Source organism: Tursiops truncatus, chromosome 4 (assembly GCF_011762595.2).
Source record: "Tursiops truncatus isolate mTurTru1 chromosome 4, mTurTru1.mat.Y, whole genome shotgun sequence".
Lineage (NCBI taxonomy): Eukaryota > Metazoa > Chordata > Mammalia > Artiodactyla > Delphinidae > Tursiops > Tursiops truncatus.
The window spans coordinates 66,116,677-66,142,157 of record NC_047037.1 but is presented as its reverse complement, the minus strand read 5'-3'; the positions used below and the strand labels follow the sequence as shown (position 1 = coordinate 66,142,157).

Below are 25,481 nucleotides of genomic sequence, written 5' to 3'. Positions count from 1 at the left end.
TTTACCTCAGTTTTAGCTGTATAATACAAGTTTTCATATGCCACATTTTTCTGTATGCCATTGAAAATATTTTGTAATTTACATTGTAATTTATTCATTGACCCATGGGTTATTTTAGAAGTATACTGGTTAATATGCAAACATTTGAGATTTTTACATTATTTTTGTAAGTATGCTATATTATATTTTTCTAGTAAACATACTCTATTATTTTAATACTTTGGAACATTAAGATCAAGTTTGTTAATTATATAGTTCAACTCTTCTCTGTGCGTACTGACTTTTGTCTGCTTTTCCTATCAGATATTTAGAGAAGGTTTTAAATCTCTCACCTTGACTGTAGTTATATCACATTTTACTCTATATATTGAGACTGTGTTATTAGGTACAGGCAGAATTATAATTGTTACAATTTTTATTTCTTATTATTTCTAGTAATGCTTTTTGCCTTAATGCCTACTTTGCCTGAGGTTAATAGAATAACACTTGGTAAATTTTGGTTAATATCTTTTTCAACTCCTTTATTTTTAACTTCTCTACAGATTTATGTTTATAGTGTGACCCATAAATTGAATGTGCATTTTTATTTTTATCAAATCTGAAATATGTAGTCTGTTTACAGATAATTTATCACTGATATTTTTAAGTTTAAACCTATCTTTCTATTTGTTTTTTGTTTGCTCAATCTGTTCCTCTTTTTTCTTTTGTTGTCTTCTTTTTATTAATCATTTTTTAATTTATTATTCCATTTTCCCACCTATTAGCTTATTAGTTATAAATTATTTTTCTCTTCTTTTAAGGGTTACAGCATAAATCCTGGAATTATTAGCACCTACTCTATACTAGCACTTTGTCTATCTCTCAGAAAAATGTGAGGAATTAGGGACAATTAAATTCTATTTTCCCCATTCAGCGCTTTTTGTTATTATTGTTGAGTGTTTTAATTATACATATATTTTAAACCCCACATTATATTACCAGTATTGCTTATATCATCAATATTCATTTTTATTTACTTACTTCCCAGTGATTACTTTTTCCTATTTACATTTCTGTAAGATAATTTCCTTCTTGCATTTCTGAAAATTAGGATCATTTTCCTTCTACTGAAAGGATACCTTTTAGTATATCATTTAGTTCCTGTCTGATGCCAGTGAATCTTCTCACTATTTATTTGAAAATGTCTCTATTTTATGTTTACTTTTGAAAGATATTTTCCCTTGGTATATAATTTTAGATTGTAAGATTTATTCTTCATTGTTTTTCAGTATCATTTTATTTTCTTATGGCTTTCATAATTTCCCTTATTTATTTATTTATTTATTTTTTGCATATAGTGCTGGCTTTATTTGTTTCTGGAATTAAAACCTTCCTGTAGCCATAAGAATTAGGAGAAACAACAGCAATACTTACAAAACCACCCTTAAAGAGCAATAAGATTTCCTCTTCAAAATGTAAAGCCCTTGAAATAGCTGAGATAGTTGGAATCATTTTATGGGCAGGATAAAGTCAAAATAGCATGAGGAACATTCAGAAAAAATATTCCCTCAGTAGCAATTACAATAAAATTTGTTTTATTCTCAAAGCTCAACCAAACAGTTTTGTGGTAAGATTCAAAACAGTGCAAGGTTTTGACCAGCTTGTGGCCAGGCTTATTTCAGGACAGATATAATTAACTCCAGCTTGTTGCCTGGCCTCCCTCAGCTGGGTTCCAAATAACTTTTGTATCATGGACCTTAACCTGTCAAAATATAAATGCAAAATGTATTGCAATGACAGTAAGGACTGGTCATGTTAAATATGAAGTTACTAATTGGTAAAGTGGAGAAGAGGTAATAGAATCTAGGCCTTCTGTAAATCAAATTTCATACTATATGGGCACATAAAAAATTGAACCACATTACTCAAGATATGCAATTACGGAGACTACCTGACATTCTAAAGTGTGTAAGGGCCCACCTGACCCTGACATTTTTTGGGTGCCATTATATAAACAATTTAAGAAGATATTTCGGGATTTCCCTGGTGGCGCAGTGGTTGGGAGTCCTCCTGCCATTGCAGGGGACACGGGTTTGAGCCCTGGTCTGGGAGGATCCCACATGCTGTGGAGCAACTAAGCCCGTGCACCACAACTACTGAGCCTGTGCTCTGGAGCCCATGAGCCAAAGCTGCTGAGCCCACGTGCCACAACTGCTGAGGCCCGCACGCCTAGAGCCTGTGCTCTGCAACGAGAAACCACCGCAATGAGAAGCCTGCGCACCACAACGAAGAGTGGCCCCCGCTCCTCGCAGCTAGAGAAAGCCTTCGTGCAGCAGTGAAGACCCAACGCAGCCAAAAAAATAGATGAACAAAAATAAGTGAATAAATAGATTTGGAAAAAAAAGAAAAAAGAAAAGGCATTGTAATAGCCCAGGGGAGAAATGAAAGAGTCTGAACTAAGGCATTAAAAAAAAAAGATATTTGTGTAACTTACTGTAGAAAGTTGAGAAATCAGTGAGGTTTCCATTTGTTATACCATACTACCTAGCTTAGATAAATCTTCATTTTTAAATTATAAAACATATAAAACTCCCCCCAGTGTATATATGGGATGTATGGGATTACAGGGCGATAGTTGTTCCATAAAGTGCACTGAGTTCCAGGGGCATATAATGGAAACTAAATGTTACAATTTGTTTCAGTCTTCATGACTACAGGTAGGGTGGGTAAACAAGGCAAATGAAGCAAACTCTTCCTCCCTGCCACTCCTTAACCAGATGCAGCATTTTGGCACTTCTATGATATACAGGTTGACTTAATTCATTGACTTAAGTTGAAAGTTGGCAAGAGCAAATCTTTTAAATTTAGGATCTTCTTCCATAGCCACTCCAAGGATCTTAATTCCTAAACTACACCATGAGTTCTGAAATGGTGTTCACTGCAGTGTTCTTGAAGCTTTCACATCTTAATATGAGATCTGACACCTCTAGTTAAGGTAGGGAACGGTTAAAAGCTGTCTTCCTCTTAGCTAACCCAGTCCACCAGCAATCTTAACAGTTAAGTTACTATATAAAAATGAAACTGTGCTCTCAAGCACTGATCAAAACTGTTGTGCTAGGAATCCTTTCCAGAGCATTAGCTCCCTGAGAGAAAATAGAGATCCTAACCAGTTGCTTCCATGAATAATAACCCCAGTATGGTATACATAATGTCCTTCAAAGCATAACTCAGGCAACCGTGGTCGTCCTGACAAGCTTATCAGCATTTACACACAAGATATATTTAAAATTGATCCCAGACCAACTATTGCAACCATAATACCATTATTTAGCACACTACGTTCCTGCTGAGATGCCAAAGCCAGAAATCTCAAAGCAAAGAGTGATGGTTCATCATCTTTTACAAGTGAGACAAAAATATCAAGAAGGAAGAAAGGTAACCCCTCCACCCGCCCAAATGCATCAAATCGATGTTATCTTCACAGCTTTAATGGACACGATACAGAGTTCTCAACTTCCTGATTTGAGGAGTCCATTTTCAAGGTGACTGTCAAGGTCAAGAAGAGCTTTCAGGCTTTTCTTTGCCATGACCCATGAACTCCAGTCCTTCAATAGGAATTTCCTTCTCCTTTATTGCTTTCTGAACACACTGCTGGTAGCGCTTGAAGAGGTAGGTGCCCGGGTCCCCAGAGCCATCCCCCTTGAGGAATCTGTGCAAACAAGTGATTGAAGAACTAATTGTACTCATGCTTCATGTTGGTGCAAGCCTCCCCTATGCTGTTTGTGGCATCTGCGTCTGTGGCGCTGGCAGCAGCTCTCAGATGTCCCATAATTTCCTTTGAAGAGTTAACTTATCAGTCTTTTACTTCCTTGAAAGAAACGTGTCTGTTTTTTCTGGATGCTTTTAAAATTTTCTTTCTGCTTTTGTTTTCTTTTTCGTATTTTTTCCCTGATGTGTCTAAGGGTGGTTTTATATAGAACTTTTTGAATCTGTGGATTAATTCCCTCTGTCAGTTTGGAAAAATACATTTTTTTTTTTTTCTGTGTGTTTTTTCACCTGTTGGGCTATGTTTTCTTTGTTTGTTTTTGTCTTCACCATTTTATCTTATTCTTGGCCTAACTGGTAATTTTTGATTGAATGCTTGGCCTTGTATATAAAAATTATTGCATCTCTGTATTTTTTTCTTCCTCTGAAGGGTATTTTATTTTCTTTTAGCTCACAGAAAAAAAGGTTGATCATCTCAATTCTATAAGGGATTGTGATAATTTGAGACTCAATTTCAGTCTTTGTGAGAACCGGTCTAGTTTCAGTTTCCACTTACTCCTATCCAATTCATATGAGTAATCTTGTTCTTTAGCTCTCTTTTTTCATCAGTTGCCAGGAAGTTAATGTTACTTTTAATGCTCCACTACAATAACTCTATTGACCTTGCTTTATATTTTCATTTCTTGTTCCCATAAAAATATTTCTTTTATTTGTAACTTAATTGTCTTATTGTATCTATATCTATTATTGTAAAGATTCTCAAATACTTTTTATAATCCATTCACTCATGATTTATTATCACCTGTCTACACTGCTTAGGGCACAAATTGGGCTCTAAGTAGGCCTATGGGTATGAATTCCACATTTACTGACTTAAAGGGGCTTGCAATCTAATAACAGGAAAATAACAGACAACCATGTGACTGGTATAGTAGAGAGTAGAAATAGTATGCAAAGGTGTATAAGCCACGTACTGCAGGAATGCAGACAGAAGAATAATATAGTTTTCCTAAAATGACGAGGGAGAACATGAGGGTGACATTTGAGTGCACACTTGAAGTGGGACTAGGATTAACAGGAGAGGGTCATTACTTCAGGCTAAGTAATAAATAAAAATGTAAGAAGAGAAAAATGGGATAAAGGATGGGATGAATAACATGAGGGATATTGCTATGGGAGTGAGCCACGGCTGCGTAAGACTGATTCAAAAACTATATTCTGAGATTCTTAAGCCAGAGATTCTGTCGCTAGAACTAGTTGTTATTCTTTGGTGATCTTAAGGTTTCTGCTGGTTCTTTAATTATCTCACAAGAGATGCGTTTACCAAGTAAAAAAACAAGAAAGAGTTGCTGCCTCCAGGGCTAAGAGTAACCAAGGAAAGAGAAACACACCTGCCTTTTTGGTCACCAATACTAAAATTTTGTTTTCTCAGGTCTTGAATGGTAAGCTAAAGACTTGGGTTGGAACGGAATGCAGGCGCTCTAGGGTGATGATTCAGGCTGACTGTTAGACTTGCAAAACTGAATGTGGGTGGTTTTGTTGTGTAATCTTTTGCCTTAATCTTTCTGCTTTTGATGAAGTGCTTTGACTGTCTCTTTATGTGTATGCCTGTAAGAAGTAGGACATGCATGGAGTTTTTTAATGGAACCTCATCAAATTTAAAGTCATGACGGAAAAATTGGTTTACCTTAGGTTAAAAGAGTCCTCTTTAGTTATAGAAGAAAATTTTTTAAAAAAGAGAGAAAGGAAGGAAGGAAAAAAGAAAGAAAGAAAAAGAAAGAAAGAAAGAGAGAGAAAGAAAGAGAAATACTAATCATTAAATCCAGGCTAAGCAGTCAGTATTATTTTATTTTGGGAATTTAAAGTCCATAAAATAAAAAAATGTGATCAAATTTGGTTCCCATTTCAAGTGAATTTCAGATCTGGAATTTAACTTACAGAATTAGTGTTCACATGTAGTGTTGGAGAGGAAATTTGATATAAAGGGTCAAAAAATTTAATTATATAGTAATTAAATCGCAGATTAAATATTTTGTTTGTCATTTTGAAAAGCAAGAAAAGCTAAACATTTCCCAAGCAGAATGCCATCACCTCAACTGTTTCTCAATATTTCAGTCAACATTCTTTCAACAAACATTTACTGAGCATCTACTCTATGTCAGTTTCTCTACTAGCCTCCAGAGATAGTGATGAACAAAATGCAGACACAATCCTTGATCATTCAGAGATTAGAGTCTCGTGAGGATCATCCAACAGTTGTCAAATAATCACACATATGAAAGACTAATTCCAAATATGAGAAAAATGCCCTGAAAAAAAGAAGCAAAATTCTATGAGAGCCAATCATAAAGGGATTGTAAATGAATACCTGTGCTCTTGGTGGGCTTTAGGAGTAGGTGGCATACCGGGAACTAGTAGCATGAGCTGTTTGGTGCCATGGACAGAACAAGAGTCAGAATCAAATTCTTGTTCTTAAGACAGTTAGGGCTTTTCCATCATGTCCTGCATGGCCAGAGGTTCCTAAGTGGTTCCTGAAATTAGGTTTGTCTTTTTGCTACCTGGACTAGCAATTCCACTAGTCCTTTGATTCCCTCCAGTCCACGTCCACAGTGCTGTCAGAAATTTCTAAAACTCAGCTTCTAAAGTGCCCCACTCTTCTCAGCAGCTTCTGAAGTTTCTCCTTTACATGGTTGCAATTCTCTGCTCCATGTTCATATAAAATTCAAAGTCCTAGCAGACGCGGCCCTCCATGATTTTCCCAGTCCTCAACCAGCCTTGCCTGATTTGTCTTTCATTACTCTCCTCCACACCCCTTGCACCCCAAGGTCCAGCCTCAGTTAATATTTTGTAACAGAGTCATTCACTTTCCTGAAATAGGTATGTGCAATTTTCTTTTTCTGGGAAGTATTCCCTCCCTTTTCTGCCTGGGAAGTCCCCACTAATTCTGTAGTATTCAGGTAAAATGTGGTTTCCTCACTGAAGCTCTCTCCTATCCCCTAAGGCAGAGTTAGTTATTTCCTTCTTGGTGCGCTTCCTCAACACTTTGTACTAGTTATGTCTCTCATCACATCGTACTCTATTGGTCTTTGTGTTATTTCATAAATTCGATTGGGAATTTTCTGAGGGTGATGGCTAAGTCTAAAGCACTTCTGTAATCATACTTTGGCTCCTTCTAGGTGGGTCCCTACTATCATGTTTTGCATACATTAATGTATGATTGTGGAAGGAGAGAAAAGGTCTAGGGGTCTTGGCTGTCTGTTGCCTTTTTTTTCTTTCAACTAAATGATGGCTCTTGGTGTATTCCTAAAGCCTACTGGTATGAATGAAATCAAGAGCTCAGGTGGTTTTTAAAAGCAAAACTTTGAGGAACAAATTAGAGAGCCCCTAGCCTTTATGGCAACTGTGTAAATTATAAAATGTTGTCCTTTACCCAAGATACTTCACTTCTTTCTGTTGGGAAATTGTCATCATATGCTGGTTTTGTCACAACAAAACACTTTTTTCCCCAGCTCGCTACAGTTGTTGTCACAAACATACAAGTATATGATATCTAGAGTAAAGGTCACAACTTTGGAAGTTGTGCCCACGTTCACTGCATAACTACATGCAGTGGGCTTTGGGAAAGAAGAAATTCTGTTTATTCCAAACAACATCAAATTCCTGGTTTTTTTTTTTTTTTTTTTTTTTTTTTGCGGTATGCGGGCCTCTCACCATTGTGGCCTCTCCCGTTGCGGAGCACAGGCTCTGGACCCGCAGGCTCAGCGGCCATGGCTCACGGGCCCAGTCGCTCCACGGCATGTGGGATCTTCCCGGACCAGGGCACGAACCTGTGTCTCCTACATCGGCAGGCAGACTCTCAACCACTGCGCCACCAGGGAAGCCCCAAATTCCTGTTTTAAGAAAACAAAGAAAATTATAGTTGATATTCAAATGGATACTATGATCATTGTCATTATCATGATATCTATCTAGTATATGTAGTCAGTTGGGTGAAGCTTAGGGAAGACAAGAGACCATAAGGTGGAATTGATTTCTTCTTTATCTGAACATCAAGAACACATTATCTCTTCCTTGTGTATAGTTTATCCCCATCTACTTTGAATTTTTTCATTTGTTTATGCATTCTATTTTTTTCAAGCAGAATCTTCTGGGCCTGGTTATTACTGGACCTAATTTTAGGCCAAAAAGTTATCTTTGGCTTTGGTTTCATGTACAATAAGACCAATGGAGATGGGTAAGAGGAAAGAGTCTAAATTGTCTCCCAAGTGGATGAATCAGGTGGAAAAGAAGAAGTTTATGCTAGTTACTAAAATAATTACGATAGGATATTATTTTATACCCATGATCATTATTTTTCCTGGCAATTTATCTATATGTCCACACAACTGCCTAATCAAAACAAAAGTTGTTCTAGCCTTATTGTCTTAAGATAGAGAAGTTTCAAGGCAGAATTAGAAAGTGATTTGCTAATGTTTTTCTGGATTTTGGTTATACATCTCTAAAGGCAACTTAGAGAATTGGGGAAGAGACAAAATATTGGAAAGAAGATGTGACTTGGCTTCCTCCAGACCAAAGATTTCCTCACTCAGAGATGAAGAGTGTATTCTCATCCAGGGCCTTTGCTCTTACTGTGGCCTCTTCCCAGAACATTACTTCTCAAATCTTTTCATGGTTCACTCTTTCAACTCATTCAAGTCTCTGTTCAATTGTTCTTCCCTGAGAGGCTTTCCTTGACCATCATATCTAATGATGAGAAGATAGGTGTTGGTGGGCACTGCAGAGAAGAGCTGTGTTTCCTGCTGTAAGAACGGGTCCCTGAGAAAGTAGCAAGACTTCAGAATGGACATTACGTGTGAGTCTAGGCAGGTGGAGCCCTGAATAGCATCAGAGAAATTACCATGCTTCTGAAACTAGCAAGGAGAGAACTCAGGCCTGGGATGGGCATTGGCATAGGAGAAAGCAACCTTTCAGAAATGACACCACATCTAAGGACCAAATAGGGTCATGTCATGTAAATCTTTGTGGATATCTGAAGGGAGAGATGACTGAATATACTTGAGGTTCCCCAAACACAACTTAAACTAAACATCAGGCAAAGAAAGGAAAAAGCCTGAATAGACTGAGACTGCTTCCATAATGCAAAAGGGGAGCTTGGAATAGAGATTAGGTTAAGGTTTCATAAAAATAAAGATAGATCAATTTCTTGCACAATTCAGTAAAAACAAAAAAAAGTACAAAAGTAGGTGTGCTGGGGGTAAACAGACGTGTGAACTCAGCAGGATTTAACAGTGATGAGTCTGATGGGAAAGTCAGGTGTAATAGGCAGAGTGCCTGGAGTACAGAGATGTGATCCCAACCTTGAATAAGTTCACAGATGGCCTGTAGAGATAAATGTGTTCTTCAAAAGATCGGTAATAATCCAAGGGATCATATGCAAAGTTTAACAACTGTAGAAGTAGTTCAGAATGAGGGAATGATCAGTGAAGGATTGTCATGGAAGACCCACACAGAGGTGGGACTAAAACTTGGCATTGAGAGAAGCTTTATACTTAGACAAATAAAAGAAATAAACAATGATGAGGCAGTAAAACTGTGCATGTTATCTTTGAGAGACAGTGGAGAAGAATTGTATGATGGCAGGTGATTCCTTGTGTAAGAACGTGGTTAGCTGAGGCACGTTGGAGAAGTCTGCCCGGTTCAGGAAGAGAAGGAGTGGAACACTCAGCTAAGGACTGAACTTCAATCTGTAGTCAGTGAGAAGCCATCAGAGGTATGTGAATGGAATAACGTCCTGTGAAACAGAATATATCAAAAAATTAATTTCTAACGGTGTATAATTTTGCTTCTAGCAAGTCAGGCAGGCTTGTTCCCTAAGATCAACCTAAAGGAGTTATTTTGATGTGAGAGACTATACTCCAAAAAGGCAGAAAAGCTAAAGATACAAACTGGAAACAAGCAAAATAGGAGGAACTAAAGGTTAAAGATACTCTGATGCTGCATCGGCAGCCATAGCTTTATATTAGAGATTACTTATGGAGCATTTCTTTGTCAATGTTGGACAGCATTACTATTATTTTCCAAAAGACAACATAGGGACATGAATAAATGGGTAGCTCGTGTTTGCTAGTAGAGATTAGTTTGCCCATTGAGCTTGGGGATTGTGTGAGATCCAGGGCTGTTGCTAGGAAGTGATTTGCATAGACGCTCTTGTGCCCTTCAGGGGCATATGGGGAAAAGAGAAGTCTTTTACAAACATAATTCAGGTTTGTCACCGTCTATGTCACGGTGACCCTGTGATTTCCTATCACAGTCAGATTAAATAAAAGTCACCCTCCTTACCATGGGTTACCTGGCTCTACGTGATCTGGTCTGGTCCTTGCCACTGTCTCTGGCTTTATTTCCTAGTACTCTTGGCCCGCTTCATTCTACCGTAGCCACATTGGATTCTTCTTATTTCTTTAACACGCTAAGTATATTCTCCTCCTGTGCTCTTACTATGATCTCTTCCCGGAACACTGCTCCCTGGCTCTATCCGTGGCTCACCCCTTTAACACATTCAGGTCTCTGCTCAGCTGTTCTTCCCAGAGGGTGTTCCTTGACCATCACACGTAGTGATAATCTCCATCTCCCACTCCACTACTCTTCTTTACTTTATGCCCTGCTGCAGTTTTCTTTATTGCATTTATCAGTAACTGATCTTGCATTAGTTACTTATCTGTGTGATTATTTGTTTCTCTTACCAGAATGTAAGCTCTGTGAGGGCATAATCTTTGTCTAACACCTTTGTAATTCTTGGCCTAGAGGTGGCTCTGATACCTCGTAGGTGCTTGATAAATATTTGTTGTGTAAATGAATAAATAAAGAACAATATTATTATTGCTATTATCATTTTTGTTAATAACCAATATTCATTGAGACTTTACCCATGTGCCATGACCAGGTTATTAAAAGTCGTACTTGGGGGCTTCCCTGGTGGCGCAGTGGTTGAGAGTCCGCCTGCCGATGCAGGGGACACGGGTTCGTGCCCCGGTCCGGGAAGATCCCACATGCCGCGGAGCAGCTGGGCCCGTGAGCCATGGCCGCTGAGCCTGCGCGTCCGGAGCCTGTGCTCCGCAATGAGAGAGGCCACAACAGTGAGAGGCCCGCATACCACCAAAAAAAGTCGTACTTGGTTATTTCATTTATTCTTCACAACCACTTCCTTGAGTCACACAGAGGTAAAGTAACTTTCATAAATTTACTCAGCTAGTAAATGAACAAATCAAGATTTAAACCTGGGACTGCTAAGCTCCAATGGTCTTGCTATATTATATAATATATGTGGTAACAAACATGGTACCATAAAATGCGTTAGCACAGTGCCTATAAATTAGTAAATGAAGGTAACTCTCTTGAACACAGATCTCCAAGTCAAAAGAAAACTTTGGGGAAATGTAGCTGGTAGGATACTATTGCGCTAAGGCATAGATACCTTCAGGCTAATGTGTTTTTTTTTTTTTTTCCTTTGTTTGCAGATTAAAAAAATTTTTTTTTCTTAAATCTACGTCCTGGCCTTTGGTATATTTCAGTTCCAACAGCTTGAAATTGTGGCTGTGTTTGGAGGACTGCTCTTGCATTCCAAGAGCCCTTGATTGGAAAACACAGATAGCTGGAGGCCTGGAGTTTATATACTCCTTGGCGAGCCCTTTACCAATGATGATAGGTACAGGATCATGAAACTCAAGCTCTCTGGCCTCAGTTTGGGACCTCTTTGAGGCAACTTGATATTCGAGAGTTCAACTTCAAGTTCAAGCTGAAGTTGCTCAGTCCAGAACTTTGCTTGACACGGTACCCTTGCCTGGTTGGCGTTCTCTTCATCCCTGTCCTGTTTCCTGGACTCTCTTACTATTTTCTGTTGGAACACTTTGTCAATAAATCACTTGTACATTATGAATTTTTGTTTCTGGGTCTGATGGTAGAGAGTCTAACCTAACATAGTGAATCACCCAGTTTCTTTTAGTGCAAAAGCCGCTACTGTAGCCACACCTCAATTGCCTTTTGATAGGCACCCATGCCTTCCTCTCCATTCACATTCTTCCCAGACTCATACATGTGAAATTCCTACTTACTGGAGCCAGGGGCCAGGGAAGACTTTCTGTAAAGAAATAGCACTTTTTAGCAAAATCACCTTAGGCGTGGATAGATCTTTGCTTCGTAGAGCTCAAGCCTAAATTTGACCTAACTCATTTCCTCCCCACATTCCTGGCTGGTAGACCAGGGCAGGGAGGAAAGAGGAGCTGAGTCATTACGGCTTAATACACTTGTCTATTTCTCAACCCCTAGAGCTTGCTTTAGTTGAAGAAGCTTTCACCGGGATTAACTTTGCTGCAAAAAAGCTTTCTGGGTCTCCTTTCAAGACAGACGTTGGCGGCACTGAAGCAGCATGAATACTTAAAGGCCTTTGAAGAATGCAGGTATTATCTAGCTCTGATGGGACTGTCTTTCCAATTGGGCCCACAGTGGTCACCTTCCTGTGTGTCATCTTCTCTGCAATAAAAATCTTCTAGGAACAGCAGTATATGGGCGTGGTGGCACAAGCTAATTTCATCAGATAACTGGGAGAGGCCCTTTCCCCTGAGGCCCAGGTGCGGTTACCAACACTAGGGAGGTTTGGGGAAGAACAGACTTGTCTCTTTACCACATAAGACCTGAGCAGTGAGGGCAGGTTGCCCTCATCGAATAACCTAGGAAGTAATTTTCACTCTCAGGATCTTGCTAGTGTACTATTGCTTAGCTCAAGTCAAACTGGAGCATGCTTTGCACAGGAAAATCAGAGAAGCAATTAGGAATGTTTTTACCGTGGAGTGATGGAAAGAGTGTTGCTGTGGCTGTGGAGAAGCACCTGGGAAGTCACTCCAGATTATCACTGGCTGGCTGTGAGACCTTAGGAGACTGACTTGAATTACCTGGGCAACAGTATCCTCATAAGCTCACCATTGCCAGTACTCTATGATTTTGTCATTTTCTCAGTAGTATCTGGTGTTTCTATGGACATCAAATGATTCCTGTATCAGCCAGCCTCAGCACACAAGACTGGACTGTAAGGCCAGCAGGTCCGGGGAAGGGCCCAGGGAGCCAGACGGAACGCCCGCCAAAGTGGCTGATGCAACCGACACCTGACATTGCCACAACACCCGAGAGATTACCAAAAAAGGGCTGCTTCACACAGCAAGCACCTCTCCTGCGTCCACCCCTATAAATTTTGTTCGCACCCACACCCGGGCGCGACTTCTCTGGCACCTTTCTCTCGGACCAGTGAACCTCGCCCGGGAGTGTTCCCAAATAAAGCTTGTTTAAGCTCTCCTCCGTTTCTTGGTGCCGTTCCTTACATGGACAACTCCCCAAAAGGCATTGACCCCAAGGCACTAGAGCGTTCCTGCTCATCACCCCATATCCTGTAAAGTGTTAAAACTGCAAGTTACTCCCGAGGCAACTGAGAAATTTTCTGAATGTCCCAAAGGGTGGCTAACCCCACTAGCAATTATTAAATGGTTAAGCTATAAAGCACCAAGAGAATAGACTTTTTCTAAACTTCTGTAATCCTTTCAGGAAAAAAAAAAAAAAGCCCTAAAGAAGAGAGAGGCTTGTCTGCTCACCCGCCAGGGCGGGTTGGGGCTGGGAGCTGAGGCTCGGGCTTCGGAGGTCAGATCCCGGGGAGAGGACTGGGGTTGGCTGCGTGAACATAGCCTGAAGGGGGCTAGTGCACCACAGCTAGCCGGGAGGGAGTCCGGGAAAAGGTCTGGAACTGCCTAAGGGTCAAGAGATCATGTTTTGGGGTGCGTCAGGAGAGGGGATTCAGAGCACTGCCTAAATGAGCTTCAGAGACAGGCGCGAGCCGCAGCTATCAGTGTGGACCCCAGAGACGGGCATGAGACGCTAAGGCTGCTGCTGCAGCCACCAAGAAGCCTGTGTGCAAGCGCAGGTCACTATCCACACCTCCCCTCCCGGGAGCCTGTGCAGCCTGCCACTGCCAGGGTCCCGTGATCCAGGGACAACTTCCCCGGGAGAACACAGGGTGCGCCTCAGGCTGTTGCAATGTCATGTTGGCCTCTGCCGCCGCAGGCTCGCCTCGCATTCCATACCTCTCCCTCCCCACCACACCACGGCCTGAGTGAGCCAGAACCCCTTAATCAGCTGCTGCTTTAACCCCTTCCTGTCTGGGCGACTGAGGGCTAAGTGTTGCCTGAGGGCAACCTACATGCAGAGGCGGGGCCAAAACCAAAGCTGAACCCCTGGAGCTGTGCGAACAAAGAACAGAAAGGGAAGTCTCTCCCAGCAGCCTCAGGAGCAGTGGATTAAATCCCCACAACCAGCTTGATGTATCCTGAATCTGTGGAATACCTGAATAGACAATGAATCATCCCAAAATTGAGGAGGTGGACTTTGGGAGCAACTGTAGACTTGGGGTATATGACTGACTTGTTTCTGATTTTTTTTTTTTTTTTTTTTTTTTGCGGTACACGGACCTCTCACTGTTGTGGCCTCTCCCGTTGCGGAGCACAGGCTCCGGACGCGCAGCTCCAGGCTCACAAGCCCAGCCGCTCCGCGGCATGTGGGATCTTCCCGGACCGGGGCACGAACCTGCATCCCCTGCATCAGCAGGCGGACTCTCAACCACTGCGCCACCAGGGAAGCCCTGTTTCTGATTTTTAAGTTTATCTTAGTATAATTTTTAGCTCTTTTTATTATTGGTGGATTTGTTTATTGGTTTGCTTGCTCTCTTCTTTTTGTTTTAAATTACTTAATTTTTTTAAATTTTAATAATTTTTTAATTTTAATAATTTTATTCTTTTTATTATTTATGTATTTCTTTTTTTTCTTTTTCTCTCCCTTTTCTTCTGAGCCATGTGGCTGACAGTGTCTTGGTGCTCTGGCCTGGTGTCAGGACTGAACTTCTGAGATGGGAGACCCGAGTTCTGGACATTGGACCACCAGAGACATCCCAGCCCCACAGAATATCAGTCGGCAAGAGCTCTCTCAAAGACCTCCATCTCAACACTAAGACCCAGCTCCACTCAACGACCAGCAAGCTCCAGTGCTGGATGCCCCATGCCAAACAACTAGCAAGAGAGGAACATAACCCCACCCATTAGCAGAGAGGCTGATTAAAATAATACTAAGTTTGCAGACACCCCAAAACACACCAGACATGGCCCAGCCCACCACAAAGACAAGATCCAGCCCCACCCACCAGAACACAGGCACCAGTCCCCTCCACCAGGAAGCCTACACAAGCCACTGAACCAACTTTACTGACTGGGGCAGACACCAAAAACAATAGGAACTATGAACCTGCAGCCTACGAAAAGGAGACCCCAAACACAGTAAGTTAAGCAAAATGAGAAGACAGAGAAGTACGCAGCAGATGAAGGAACAAGGTAAAAACCCACCAGACCAAGCAAATGAAGAGGAAATAGGCAGTCTACCTGAAAAAGAGTTCAGAGTAATGATAGTAAAGATGATCCAAAATCATGGAAGTAGAATGGAGTTTTCGAAGTTTAGCCACAGCAATCAGAGAAGAAAAAGAAATAAAAGGAATCCAAAACAGAAAAGAAGAAGTAAAACTGTGACTGTTTGCAGATGGCATGATACTATACATAGAGAATCCGAAAGATGCTACCAAAAAACTATTAGAGCTAATCAATGAATTTGGTAAAGTAGCAGGATACAAAATTAATGCAAAGAAATCTCTTGCATTCCTATACACTAAGGATGAAAAATCTGAAAGAGAAATTAAGGAAAAACTCCCATTTACCATTGCAATGAAAAGAATAAATAGGAATAAACCTACCTTAGGAGACCAATGACCTGTATGCAGAAAACTATAAGACCCTGATGAAAGAAGTTAAAGATGATACCAACAGATGGAGAGATATACCATGTCCTTGGATTGGAAGAATCAACATTGTGAAAATGACTCTACTACCCAAAGCAATCTACAGATTCAATGCAATCCCTATCAAACTACCACTGGCATTTTTCACAGAACTAGAACAAAAAATTTCATAATATTTATGCAAACACAAAAGACCCTGAATAGCCAAAGCAATCTTGAGAAAGAAAAACGGAGCTGGAGGAATCAGGCTCCCTGATGTCAGACTATACTACAAAGCAACAGTAATCAAGACAATAAGGTACTGGCCCAAAACCAGAAATATAGATCAATGGAACAGTATAGAAAGCCCAGAGATAAACCCACGCACATGTGGTCACCTTATCTTTGACAAAGGAGGCAAGAATATACAATGGAAAAAGACAGCCTCTTCAATAAGTGGTGCTGGGAAAACTGGACAGCTACATGTAAAAGAATGAAATTAGAACACTCCCTAACACCATACATGATAATAAACTCAAAATGGATTAAAGACCTAAATGTAAGGCCAGACACTATCAAACTCTTAGAGGAAAACATAGGCAGAACACTCTATGACTTAAATTACAGCAAGATCCTTTTGAAACATGTCCTAGAGAAATGGAAGTAAAAATAAACAAATTGGACCTAATGAAAGTTAAAAGCTTTTGCACAGCAAAGGAAACCATAAACAAGACGAAAAGATAACCCTCAGAATGGGAAAAAATATTTGCAAATGAAGCAACTGACAAAGGATTAATCTCCAAAATTTACAAGCAGCTCATGCAGCTCAATATCAAAAATACCAAAAAATCCTATCTAAAAATGGGCAGAAGACCTAAATAGACATTTCTCCAAAGGAGATACACAGATTGCCAAGAAACACATGAAAGGATGCTTAACATCACTAATCATTAGAGAAATGCAAATCAAAACTACAGTGAGGTATCACCTCACACTGGTCAGAATGGCCATCATCAAAAAAATCTACAAACAGTAAATTCTGGAGAGGGTGTGGAGAAAAGGGAATCCTTTTGCGCTGTTGTTGGGTATGTAAACTGATACAGCCACTATGGAGAACAGTATGGAGGTTCCTTAAAATACTAAAAATAGAACTATCATACGACCCAGCAATCCCACTACTGGGTGTATACCCAGAGACAACCATAATTCAAAAAGAGTCATGTACCACAATGTTCACTGCAACACTGTTTACAGTAGCCAGGACATGGAAGCAACCTAAGTGTCCATCAACAGATGAATGGATAAAGAAGATGTGGCACATATATACAATGGAATATTACTCAGCCATAAAAAGAAACAAGTTCTTGGTAGTGAGGTGGATGGACCTAGAGTCTGTCATGCAAAGTGAAGTAAGTCATAAAGGGAAAAGCAAATACCGTGTGCTAACACATATATATGGAATCTTAAAAAAATAAAAAAGGTTCTGAAGAACCTAGGGGAAGGACAGGAATAAATTCACTGCTTTTTCTTTTTCTGGCAGCGATTTTACCAATCATGTCATTTTGATGGATCTAACACCTAAATTTTAAGGAATAAGAACTGGAATCTTTTGGTACCCCTAATTTAAGCTGAAACTGCCTTGCCAATAGGAATGCATTTTTTCATCATGTGATTACAACTATTAATAGGAAAACACATTTATATATGTAAATACTATATATATGTTATGCTGTAAAGTTATTTATAAATCTAAGTTACTAAATTGTTTTCATGCCATCTAATGTCAGTCCATAAAAGAACAAACTTACTTCTTTAAAAAAAATCATTAAACCGTTTTGATAGAAGATATTTCATTTGCTGAATCAATATATATAACTGAAAGGTGATATTTAACACTGAGTTTAAAGGGGAACATGCCATAGCCCACCATCTGCAGTGCTGTTCCCACATAAAATCAGGGTAATCTGCATTCCAGTCTGCAGTCCTGAGGAGGTCATTGCTGAGCTCCATGGGAAGGTCACTAAATGAGACATTAGGAATATCTGCAGTCTAGTCCCTGTTCCAAAGCAAACCCATTCTGACCTCAATCAAATAACATATTAAATAATCTGCGAGTATCTTGTGTACCAAATGAGGTGTATATTCCTGGTCTTTAGATTGGCTAAAATGAGAAAATAATGATATTTTGTTTCAGGATTAGAAGTATCAATATTTGAATCTCTCTAATGTTTCTTTCAGTATTTTTTCCTCCACCTCAGTAAAAATAAGGCCAAAGGATAGACAGGCAGGCAGGCAGACAGACAGACAAACACACACACACACCCAACACCATTTCTCAATGCATTTTTATTGATTTTTTAATTTTATTGCATGTCCTGGCAAACATAAGTGGCTTGTGGGTTTGCCTCTGGCTCACCAAAAGCCCATTACCCAAAATACCAAAAGACAAGCAACTGAAGCTTTAAAAAAAAAAAAAAAAAAAAAAAAAAAAAAAAAAGCATCACATCTATAAGAAAAACTTTTCAAAAACATTAATAAAGCATATAAAACATTTGGCATTGACTTAATTTTTTACAATTATAAAAATAATAAAAAAATGCAACCTTTTAACATTCAACATCCTGCATACTATACTTTAGGGGAATATCAAGAAAACGAAAGGTAAATGGATTTAATGAAGTAAGTTCTAGTCTCCATTTCCATTTCTAATCAACTCCAAACAAAAATCTATCCATTCTTCAGCTAACTGTACTGAACTGAGGCCACAAGAACTCCATTAAGCCCATGCCCCCTCTGCCTGTCTTAATATTCTTTCGCCCCTCACGCTAGCTACTCATACACTCAAAAAACGTAAGTCGCCACCAGGATGTGAGGCCAGTAGTTGTGCCTCACTTTGGCTCATGCCAAACCCATGATATACAGTGAAGGAATTTCTGAGTCCTTAGTGCCACCTGAAGAGTGCTGAAATAGCTCAGAGGATGTCCTAGGTTTATTCAAACACTCATGATAGCCCAGGAAGCCATTTGCCCTCCTAGCATTGCCAAGGCATGGCTTTCATTCTTCCTGTTAATAGGTTTTCAAACCTGCATGCTTGTTCCACGTATCAACAGTGCTTATTACCATTTATGCAAAATAAAACTTTGAAATCAAGGACTCACTCTCTTTAACATACAAAACTAAAAAATAAAAAACAGAAACAATTTTTCCCTTCCCCCCATCTTACAGTAATGGCATTTTAAAATTTGACATTGTAGTCTTACTAAATGGTGTTTCCAGGAAAATATAAAAACAATAATAATAACAAAAAAAGTTTCAACTCTGGTTCTGGAAAACCCGGTATCCCAAGAAGAAAAAGACAGTGAAACACAAAGTATGCACGTTCACACGCAAAACATATATACAGTTTTCAGATGAAACTCATATATATTTTTAAGCCACATTAGTCCTTTTGCACTTTAAAATAAAAATGGAAGCTTATGTGCAATGATAGCCCTTTACCAGAAGGCACGGCACGCTTTTAGAGCTCATTAGCATATATACAAAATACTTGTTTTATAGTTTGAAAAAAAGTATTTGCTACAAAGTATGTTTCTAAAAGATGTACAGCAATATCTCCGTTTACACGTTTTTTCAGAGTCTGAAGACAACTCTTTGCTTATGTGGTTCAGGCAACATCTCCAATGGAAGGCTTATCCTCTGATCTGTCAGGACATTTTTATGTGTATGCACAGTCCAAAAGACAGGTGGACGGGAAACTGGGTTCTCAAAGTTACTTTCCAACAAAGTGAAACTATTATTGTTCAAAAAGAAAAGTGATATGGTGATACAACTGATGCTTTAGGAAAACTGATCTCATAATTTTATATTTTCCAAATCGCTGCTCCTATTTTAAACCTTGAAGAGAGAGAGATCAACAAGCCTCTATATGCAGAATTTTATAGAACGTGAGGGTCATTAGAAGAAACATTTACCAAATAATACTATTTATGTTTCACAAAGTCCTCCAAGTATTTCAATTCATGGCTCACTGAGATCTCTTACTGTTTAGTGGAGATTCAATAACTCTGTATGATTCCTGTTTTTCCTGGATATTCTTAATAGACGTTAAAGCTTTATTGCAAGAACTAGACAGATGGCATTCATCCCAATCAAATCAACCTTAATTCTAACAAGGGGAGCAAATGTGTAATTGAGTTAATCAATCTAGTAGTGAAATTGGGTTTACAGGCATTTGTAAATGCAGCAAATGCTTTGCCCATAAATACTGAGAGTTAAGGTGTCTGGCATTAAATTTGAGGAGATTGCTGAAATACCCAGACACGTGATACCAGGTGTTAGTTAACTGGCTTCCATGACTTTTTAAGAATTTCAGCCATGACTCACATTCCCCAATCCCAACCAAAAGCAAGACAGAATATTTCCTTTCCTATGGTGAGTGATAGTGTGAACATGAACTTTTTCTTGTACTTGAACTAAATCACCCCAAAGGCAACCACTATCAGTAGTAGGGATATCAGTAACATAAAATATACCAACATAGAGAATCGTGTACATATGTATGCATACAGTCTCACCCATGTAATAACAAGCAGATCTAACCAAAGGTTTGATGTGGCATGTGTTTAGCATCAAAAGAACTGAAGGCACCTACATGTCACTGTCACTCACATGTCCTATCAAGATCTAGATACCTATTACCATACATGGCTGGCCTTGAGAGACGGGGTATAGATAAGCCATCCAAAAAGTAAAAAAAAAAGAAAAAAAAAAGGCAATAAGTGCAACTCAATTTTTTTCCTTTAAATTACATTTTAAACAATACTCAATGCCCCCCACCCAAAAATATATACTGTATATTTATATATTTATATATATAGTCTTAGACTATAAGGGTGAAAATGCTTTATAAAAGTCAAGGAGAGACCTCTGCAGCTTAAGGAGACACCCACTGCTTTTTTGCTCACTTCTACCTAGCCACGGCAATTTCAGTCCTGCAAGCAAGAGATCTGAAGGCTTAAAGCCAGAATCAGAATCAGATGCCAGGTTGTACATTAGGTAAAATGTAGCCTCTACCTTCTCCTTCCCTTAAGAAACCTGACTGAAAAGAGGAAGGAGAGGAGCTAGGGAGAATGCTTGGCTGGTCAAACAGTGGTGGGGTTAGCGGGTGGGAAGACAGAAAGAGCTCGAACCGCAACGCTCATCTCACTCCCCCTCCTCTTTGATGCGCTGCTGCTTGTTGCGACGAGCATCCATGTCAAAGTTGAAGTCATTCCACTCATCGCGGGGTGGGAAGGAGATGGTCTGGCGGAGGGTGAAGCGTACAGCGTCAATTACACGCTCGCCCCGGGTCTCACTGGAGCCCACACTGACTGTGGAGGTACCACTTGGGGTCCGCAGGAGGTGGGGAGGGGACGAGAAGTCGTGGAGCTGCCGGTGGTCCAGGATGCCTTTCCAGATGGCATGTCGGAATTGCTCAGGGATTTTTAGACTTGCCAAATCCTGTGCAATAGGGAAGCAAACCAGGAAGAATTAAGACAAAGAGACAAACTGACATTTAGTCCACACCATTCTGTCATTCCCCAATGCTGGGCTTTAACTGACCTGCATTTACTGAACTCTAAATCGGAAAATAAAATTAGCTCTTTATTAATCTTTGGCATATAGGTAACCAAGCACAGATATACAGGCTTGAGGTCCCATCTCTTCTTGTAGGTAGCATTTTACTTATTCTCTATTGGTCTCAGTTTCTTCAGTGGTAAAACAGAGGTAATATTTAGATCAGAGAACACAAATCCCCAAACAAAAACATCAGATAAAGGAAACTTCCAACTCTCAAATCTACCTCGCTCTAATCACTGGAAGAAAGATATTAATGGAATGCCACCACTTCTCAAATGAGGAGATGGGAACAAAAGGTTACTAACAGATATTGAACACTTTCGACATGCCAGAGGTTGAACTAATTATTTTTTATTCATGATCTCATTTAATGCTAAGATTAGTGGTAGATATTATTCCACCTATTTTATAGACAGAAAAGCTGAAGGTCAGAGAGGTTGATAATTCTAAAGTTACACAATTAAGTCAATGAACTGTGGATTCAGGACCGCCTCTGAGCCTAAAACTGCCCTAATGGCCAAAAGGTCTCTTGGTGTTTGGATAAATCAGGGTATCAAAATACAGAGTACGTGTCCATGTTCTGTGGTTGGGGGTAGAAGGCATTACAAAGATGACTGATCTTAACTAACTGTGGTAGCATCTCTGTTTACCTGCACTAGCTCCTCATTAGTTTGTTTTAGTGTTGGCTCGCGTTTTTTATGGAGCAGTATGGTAGGTAGAAAGAACATTGTGCTTAGAGTCAGAAGACCTCGACAGAAGTTCTTATTCTGTCACTCACTGGCTCTAGACCTTCATTAAGTCACTTATTTTCTACTGGCCTCAGTTTCCTCTTTGGCAAAATGGGATGCAATTCCTTTTTAGGTCAACACATACTGTGGACTCATATGCAGATGTGGATATGAAAGTATTTTGCAAATTATAAAGCATACTATGTAAATCTTAATCATCTGAATTATTACTATGTTATACCATGATTAACCCATCCTTGCATCTTAGAGGGAATACTTATAACACCTCCAAAATTTAACCATATTCCTTTTCCAGGGAGGTATGTGAAGTAACTGAGACTGGTGTTGAGAGACAAGAAGAAAAGGAGGTGTCTACTTCCAGTGATGAGCAGGAAGAAGCTGAAGTGAGGATGCGGAAATTAGATAGCCTCCCAATATTTCCTAATTTGGAAATGTGTAGTGTGGGTAGTCCAATTTCATGTGCAGTGTGGGTAGTCCAATTTGTACATACAGTACAAATGGGGCAGAAAGCCTCCCACGGCCCGATCCCTTAGCTATTGCACTTGCTCTCGGCAGGGTCTGGCAGCCAAGCCACCGGGGGCATGAATGACTAAGAAGCCAAGGAAACAAGAAATAAATGGACAATGTTTCCACACTAGTCTATATAAAATAGATAACTAACAAGAACCTACTGTATAGCACAGGGAGCTCTACTCAATACTCTGTAGTGGGCTATATGGGAAAAGAATAAAAAAAAAAAGAGTGGATATATGTATATGTAAAACTGGTTCACTTTTGTTGTATACCCAAAACTAACACAACAGTGTAAATCAACTATACTCCAATAAAAATTTTTTTAAAAAGTATACAGTATAAAGAAGTTATTCCACAAATAGATAAGTGAGCATAGCTCTTTATGCTTCTGAAACTCCCAGTAAGTCCAAAACTCTCTGTACACTAGGCTCCATTAATCTGCATTACTCTCTGGATAGATTTTAACTTATACTGACAGGTGAGAGAGCTGTGGCCCAGAGCCTGGCCCAGGACCTAGCCAACACCAGCAGAGATAGATTTGTGGAGAGCATCAGCAGATCTTAGCAGCCAAAGGGGCACCCTGACATACTCCCCAGTGGGGACAGTGAGCCAGTTGAAGGTAAAACTTTAAAAATATAGGGAAGGGACAAATTTCCTGTTCCATCATGTAAGGCTCTCAGACACAGGGCAACACACTGTCTTGTGTCAAACTGCCTTCAATGGATGGACATCATTGTGAAGTTCTCTGAAACTTGTCAGAACATACTCCTAAAGCTTTCTCTATAGCTTTTACTTATAATTTCTTCCCTCAGGGAGCAGCAGCCAGGGGTGATTGAGGGAGTGGAGAGGGGCGGGCATAGGGACAGCACAGCATATACTTGTCACCAGAGGGCAGAGGTGTTCTCACGCTTGCAGGGACATCTCTAGCATCGGTGCTCAAGGGGGGGTGGGGGGCAAAAAGAGGTCCCAACTACAGAAGCAGCAGCAGAGACAGAGAATATCTTCTTCCACCAGCCCAAAGGGCCCTCTGGAAGCTAGAAAGGAGGATAGTGAACCCCAAAGACAGCAGCATAAAGAGCAGCCTGGGAGGAAAACCAGATTGTTGTAAACCAGAAAATGAGCTCCCACCCATGTGAACAGTAGTTCAAGAAGTGCTGTAGGAAGCAAGAAAATGTCCCCTCCTATCCAGCTTGCTTCCAGGACTATCAGAGCCAGAAGGCAATGATTTTGAACCTCATTGGATTAACTGAGGCCCAGAGAAGCAAAGTGATAACCCCAAGTTCTCATTACCACTAAGAAGCATAGTTGGGACTCGAACCCATGACCAGTGATCTTTCCCAGTGATCAGGGATGGCTGGGCCCTATTCTGGTAGAATTGACCATGAATGAACACATGGTTCTAATCGAGAGGCACAGCTCAATCCTCTGTGACATCCTATTTTAAAGAAAGGCAGAAAAGGCCAATCAATAGAGTTAAAGACTGGAAGCTTACATCTCAGGGTTCTATTCCTGGTTCTGTCATCAACCCATCATGGCAAATGACCATACTGTCGTCTCTCCATGTTTTAAAGTGAGAATAACATCACCTGATTCCTGCTATCCTCCCTGGGGTCTGACACCAATTAATGAGAACAACCAAAAAGTGCTCTGAATTCTTTAGAGATCATACATCCCTTGAAGGTGGGAATCAGATCTCACTCCCACTCTGCATATAGTATGCACACAACAGACAACTGCTGACTGATCAGAGAAGCTGAGGACCACTGATCCTGAGCTTCTCATATGTAGAGGCGGAGGCCAGGGAATCTTTCTAATATGGTTATGGGTCCCAGCAAAACTGAGGACTGGGGGTAGGACAAAAAACACAGGGGATTCAACTACAAGGTGAATGTCACCAAAGGGAGGAACTTAAGGAATAAAACTCAAGAGAAAAGTCTAACGGTTACTTACATCCATGGAGTAATGCTCAATCTGATAGATGGTAGTCAGCCCCTGGGTCGTGAAATAGTCCAGACATGATGAACAGCCCAACCTCGCTAAGAAACTGCAGAGGGAGGAGGGAAGAGGAAGGAGGAAACAGAAAAAGAAAGTTCACCCCAACTGCATTGGCAAGATAAAGGAAAACCCAACATTTTGCCCTGGGATGCCCTACATAAGAGATTAGGGGCAGATAAAATATATGTGGGGCCTTGGGTTGGAGGTCTGGGGATGATTAGGGACACGAACTTTAGGTCTCTAAAATTAAAATCAACTGTTTAAAGATGCCTGCAGAGCAGAGATTTTCAAATGGTGACTGGTGGAATTCTAGGGGTTCCGTATCAGTGTCTTAGGAGCCATTGCAGGGGGTGAAAGGAAGGAGTCCAGTGCTCAGGTTTCCAGCCCTCTTGCCTCCTAGCTCTTCACTTCAAAAAGAGCACCTCTCCTTCAATTGTTTATATCTGGGGTTTCTGAGAATGGCTTATGTGGCTAAGAAAAAACTGTAGGCCACTCTACTGTGAAGTCACTCATGCTTTTTGCTTGGTGTCCTCATCAGAATACAGACCCGCTCCTTTCCGGCTCTGGTCTCAGATCGGTGATGCCACCACCGTCCCAGAGCCAGATGCTGGATGACGAGCCATGTACTTTGCCATCTCTCTGACACTGCTAGTACTGTTGCATCCATCACATGGGAACCAACACGTATTATTCCAGCAGCCAAATGAAAAAATCATTCTGCACACGAAGCAGGGCGCTAGGCATGAAATTTGGGCACCGATGCTTGCCTCTGCTGGAAACAGAATTTTCCAGACTTCATGCCTTTCTTTCTTCTGGCTATCTGAACTCCCTTTCCTGGAATATCCCCAGTTCCCATACGACAAAGCAAAAGAGGCCATCAGGTTCTTGAAAGTCCCTGTCATTTTTACTAACATTCCAACTTTTTTATGGACATCCAACTCCAAAATAATGATCCCATGGTGGCTGAGAGCTGTGAGGCCTAGAGAGCAGGAAAGGGAGCGAGATAG

The 25,481-nt window shown here is 40.3% G+C and overlaps 1 protein-coding gene, 1 long non-coding RNA gene and 1 pseudogene across 5 annotated transcripts in view; 1 reads left to right on the top strand and 2 right to left on the bottom strand.

Annotated features, from left to right (window-relative positions):
- Positions 1–695: 695 nt before the first annotated feature.
- On the bottom strand, positions 696–7,429 carry LOC109551917 (TP53-regulated inhibitor of apoptosis 1 pseudogene; annotated as a pseudogene).
- A 30-nt stretch (positions 7,430–7,459) lies between these two features.
- Positions 7,460–20,368, top strand: LOC141278568 (uncharacterized). The gene is made up of 2 exons (XR_012331436.1): positions 7,460–12,197; positions 12,754–20,368. It is a non-coding gene; the product is annotated as an uncharacterized lncRNA (long non-coding RNA).
- Positions 17,927–25,481, bottom strand: part of TP63 (tumor protein p63) — a 100,453-nt gene continuing 92,898 nt past the window's right edge. For 3 of the 4 annotated variants that reach the window (XM_019946064.3, XM_019946063.3, XM_004319990.4), the window contains 2 exons: positions 24,430–24,523; positions 17,927–21,097 (listed from right to left, as the gene is read on the bottom strand). In XM_019946064.3, the coding sequence (XP_019801623.1) occupies positions 20,801–21,097; positions 24,430–24,523 (391 nt within the window). In that variant the 3' untranslated portion in view covers positions 17,927–20,800. The remainder of the gene's footprint in view (positions 21,098–24,429; positions 24,524–25,481) is intronic. The other variant, XM_019946065.3, reaches the window with a different exon arrangement.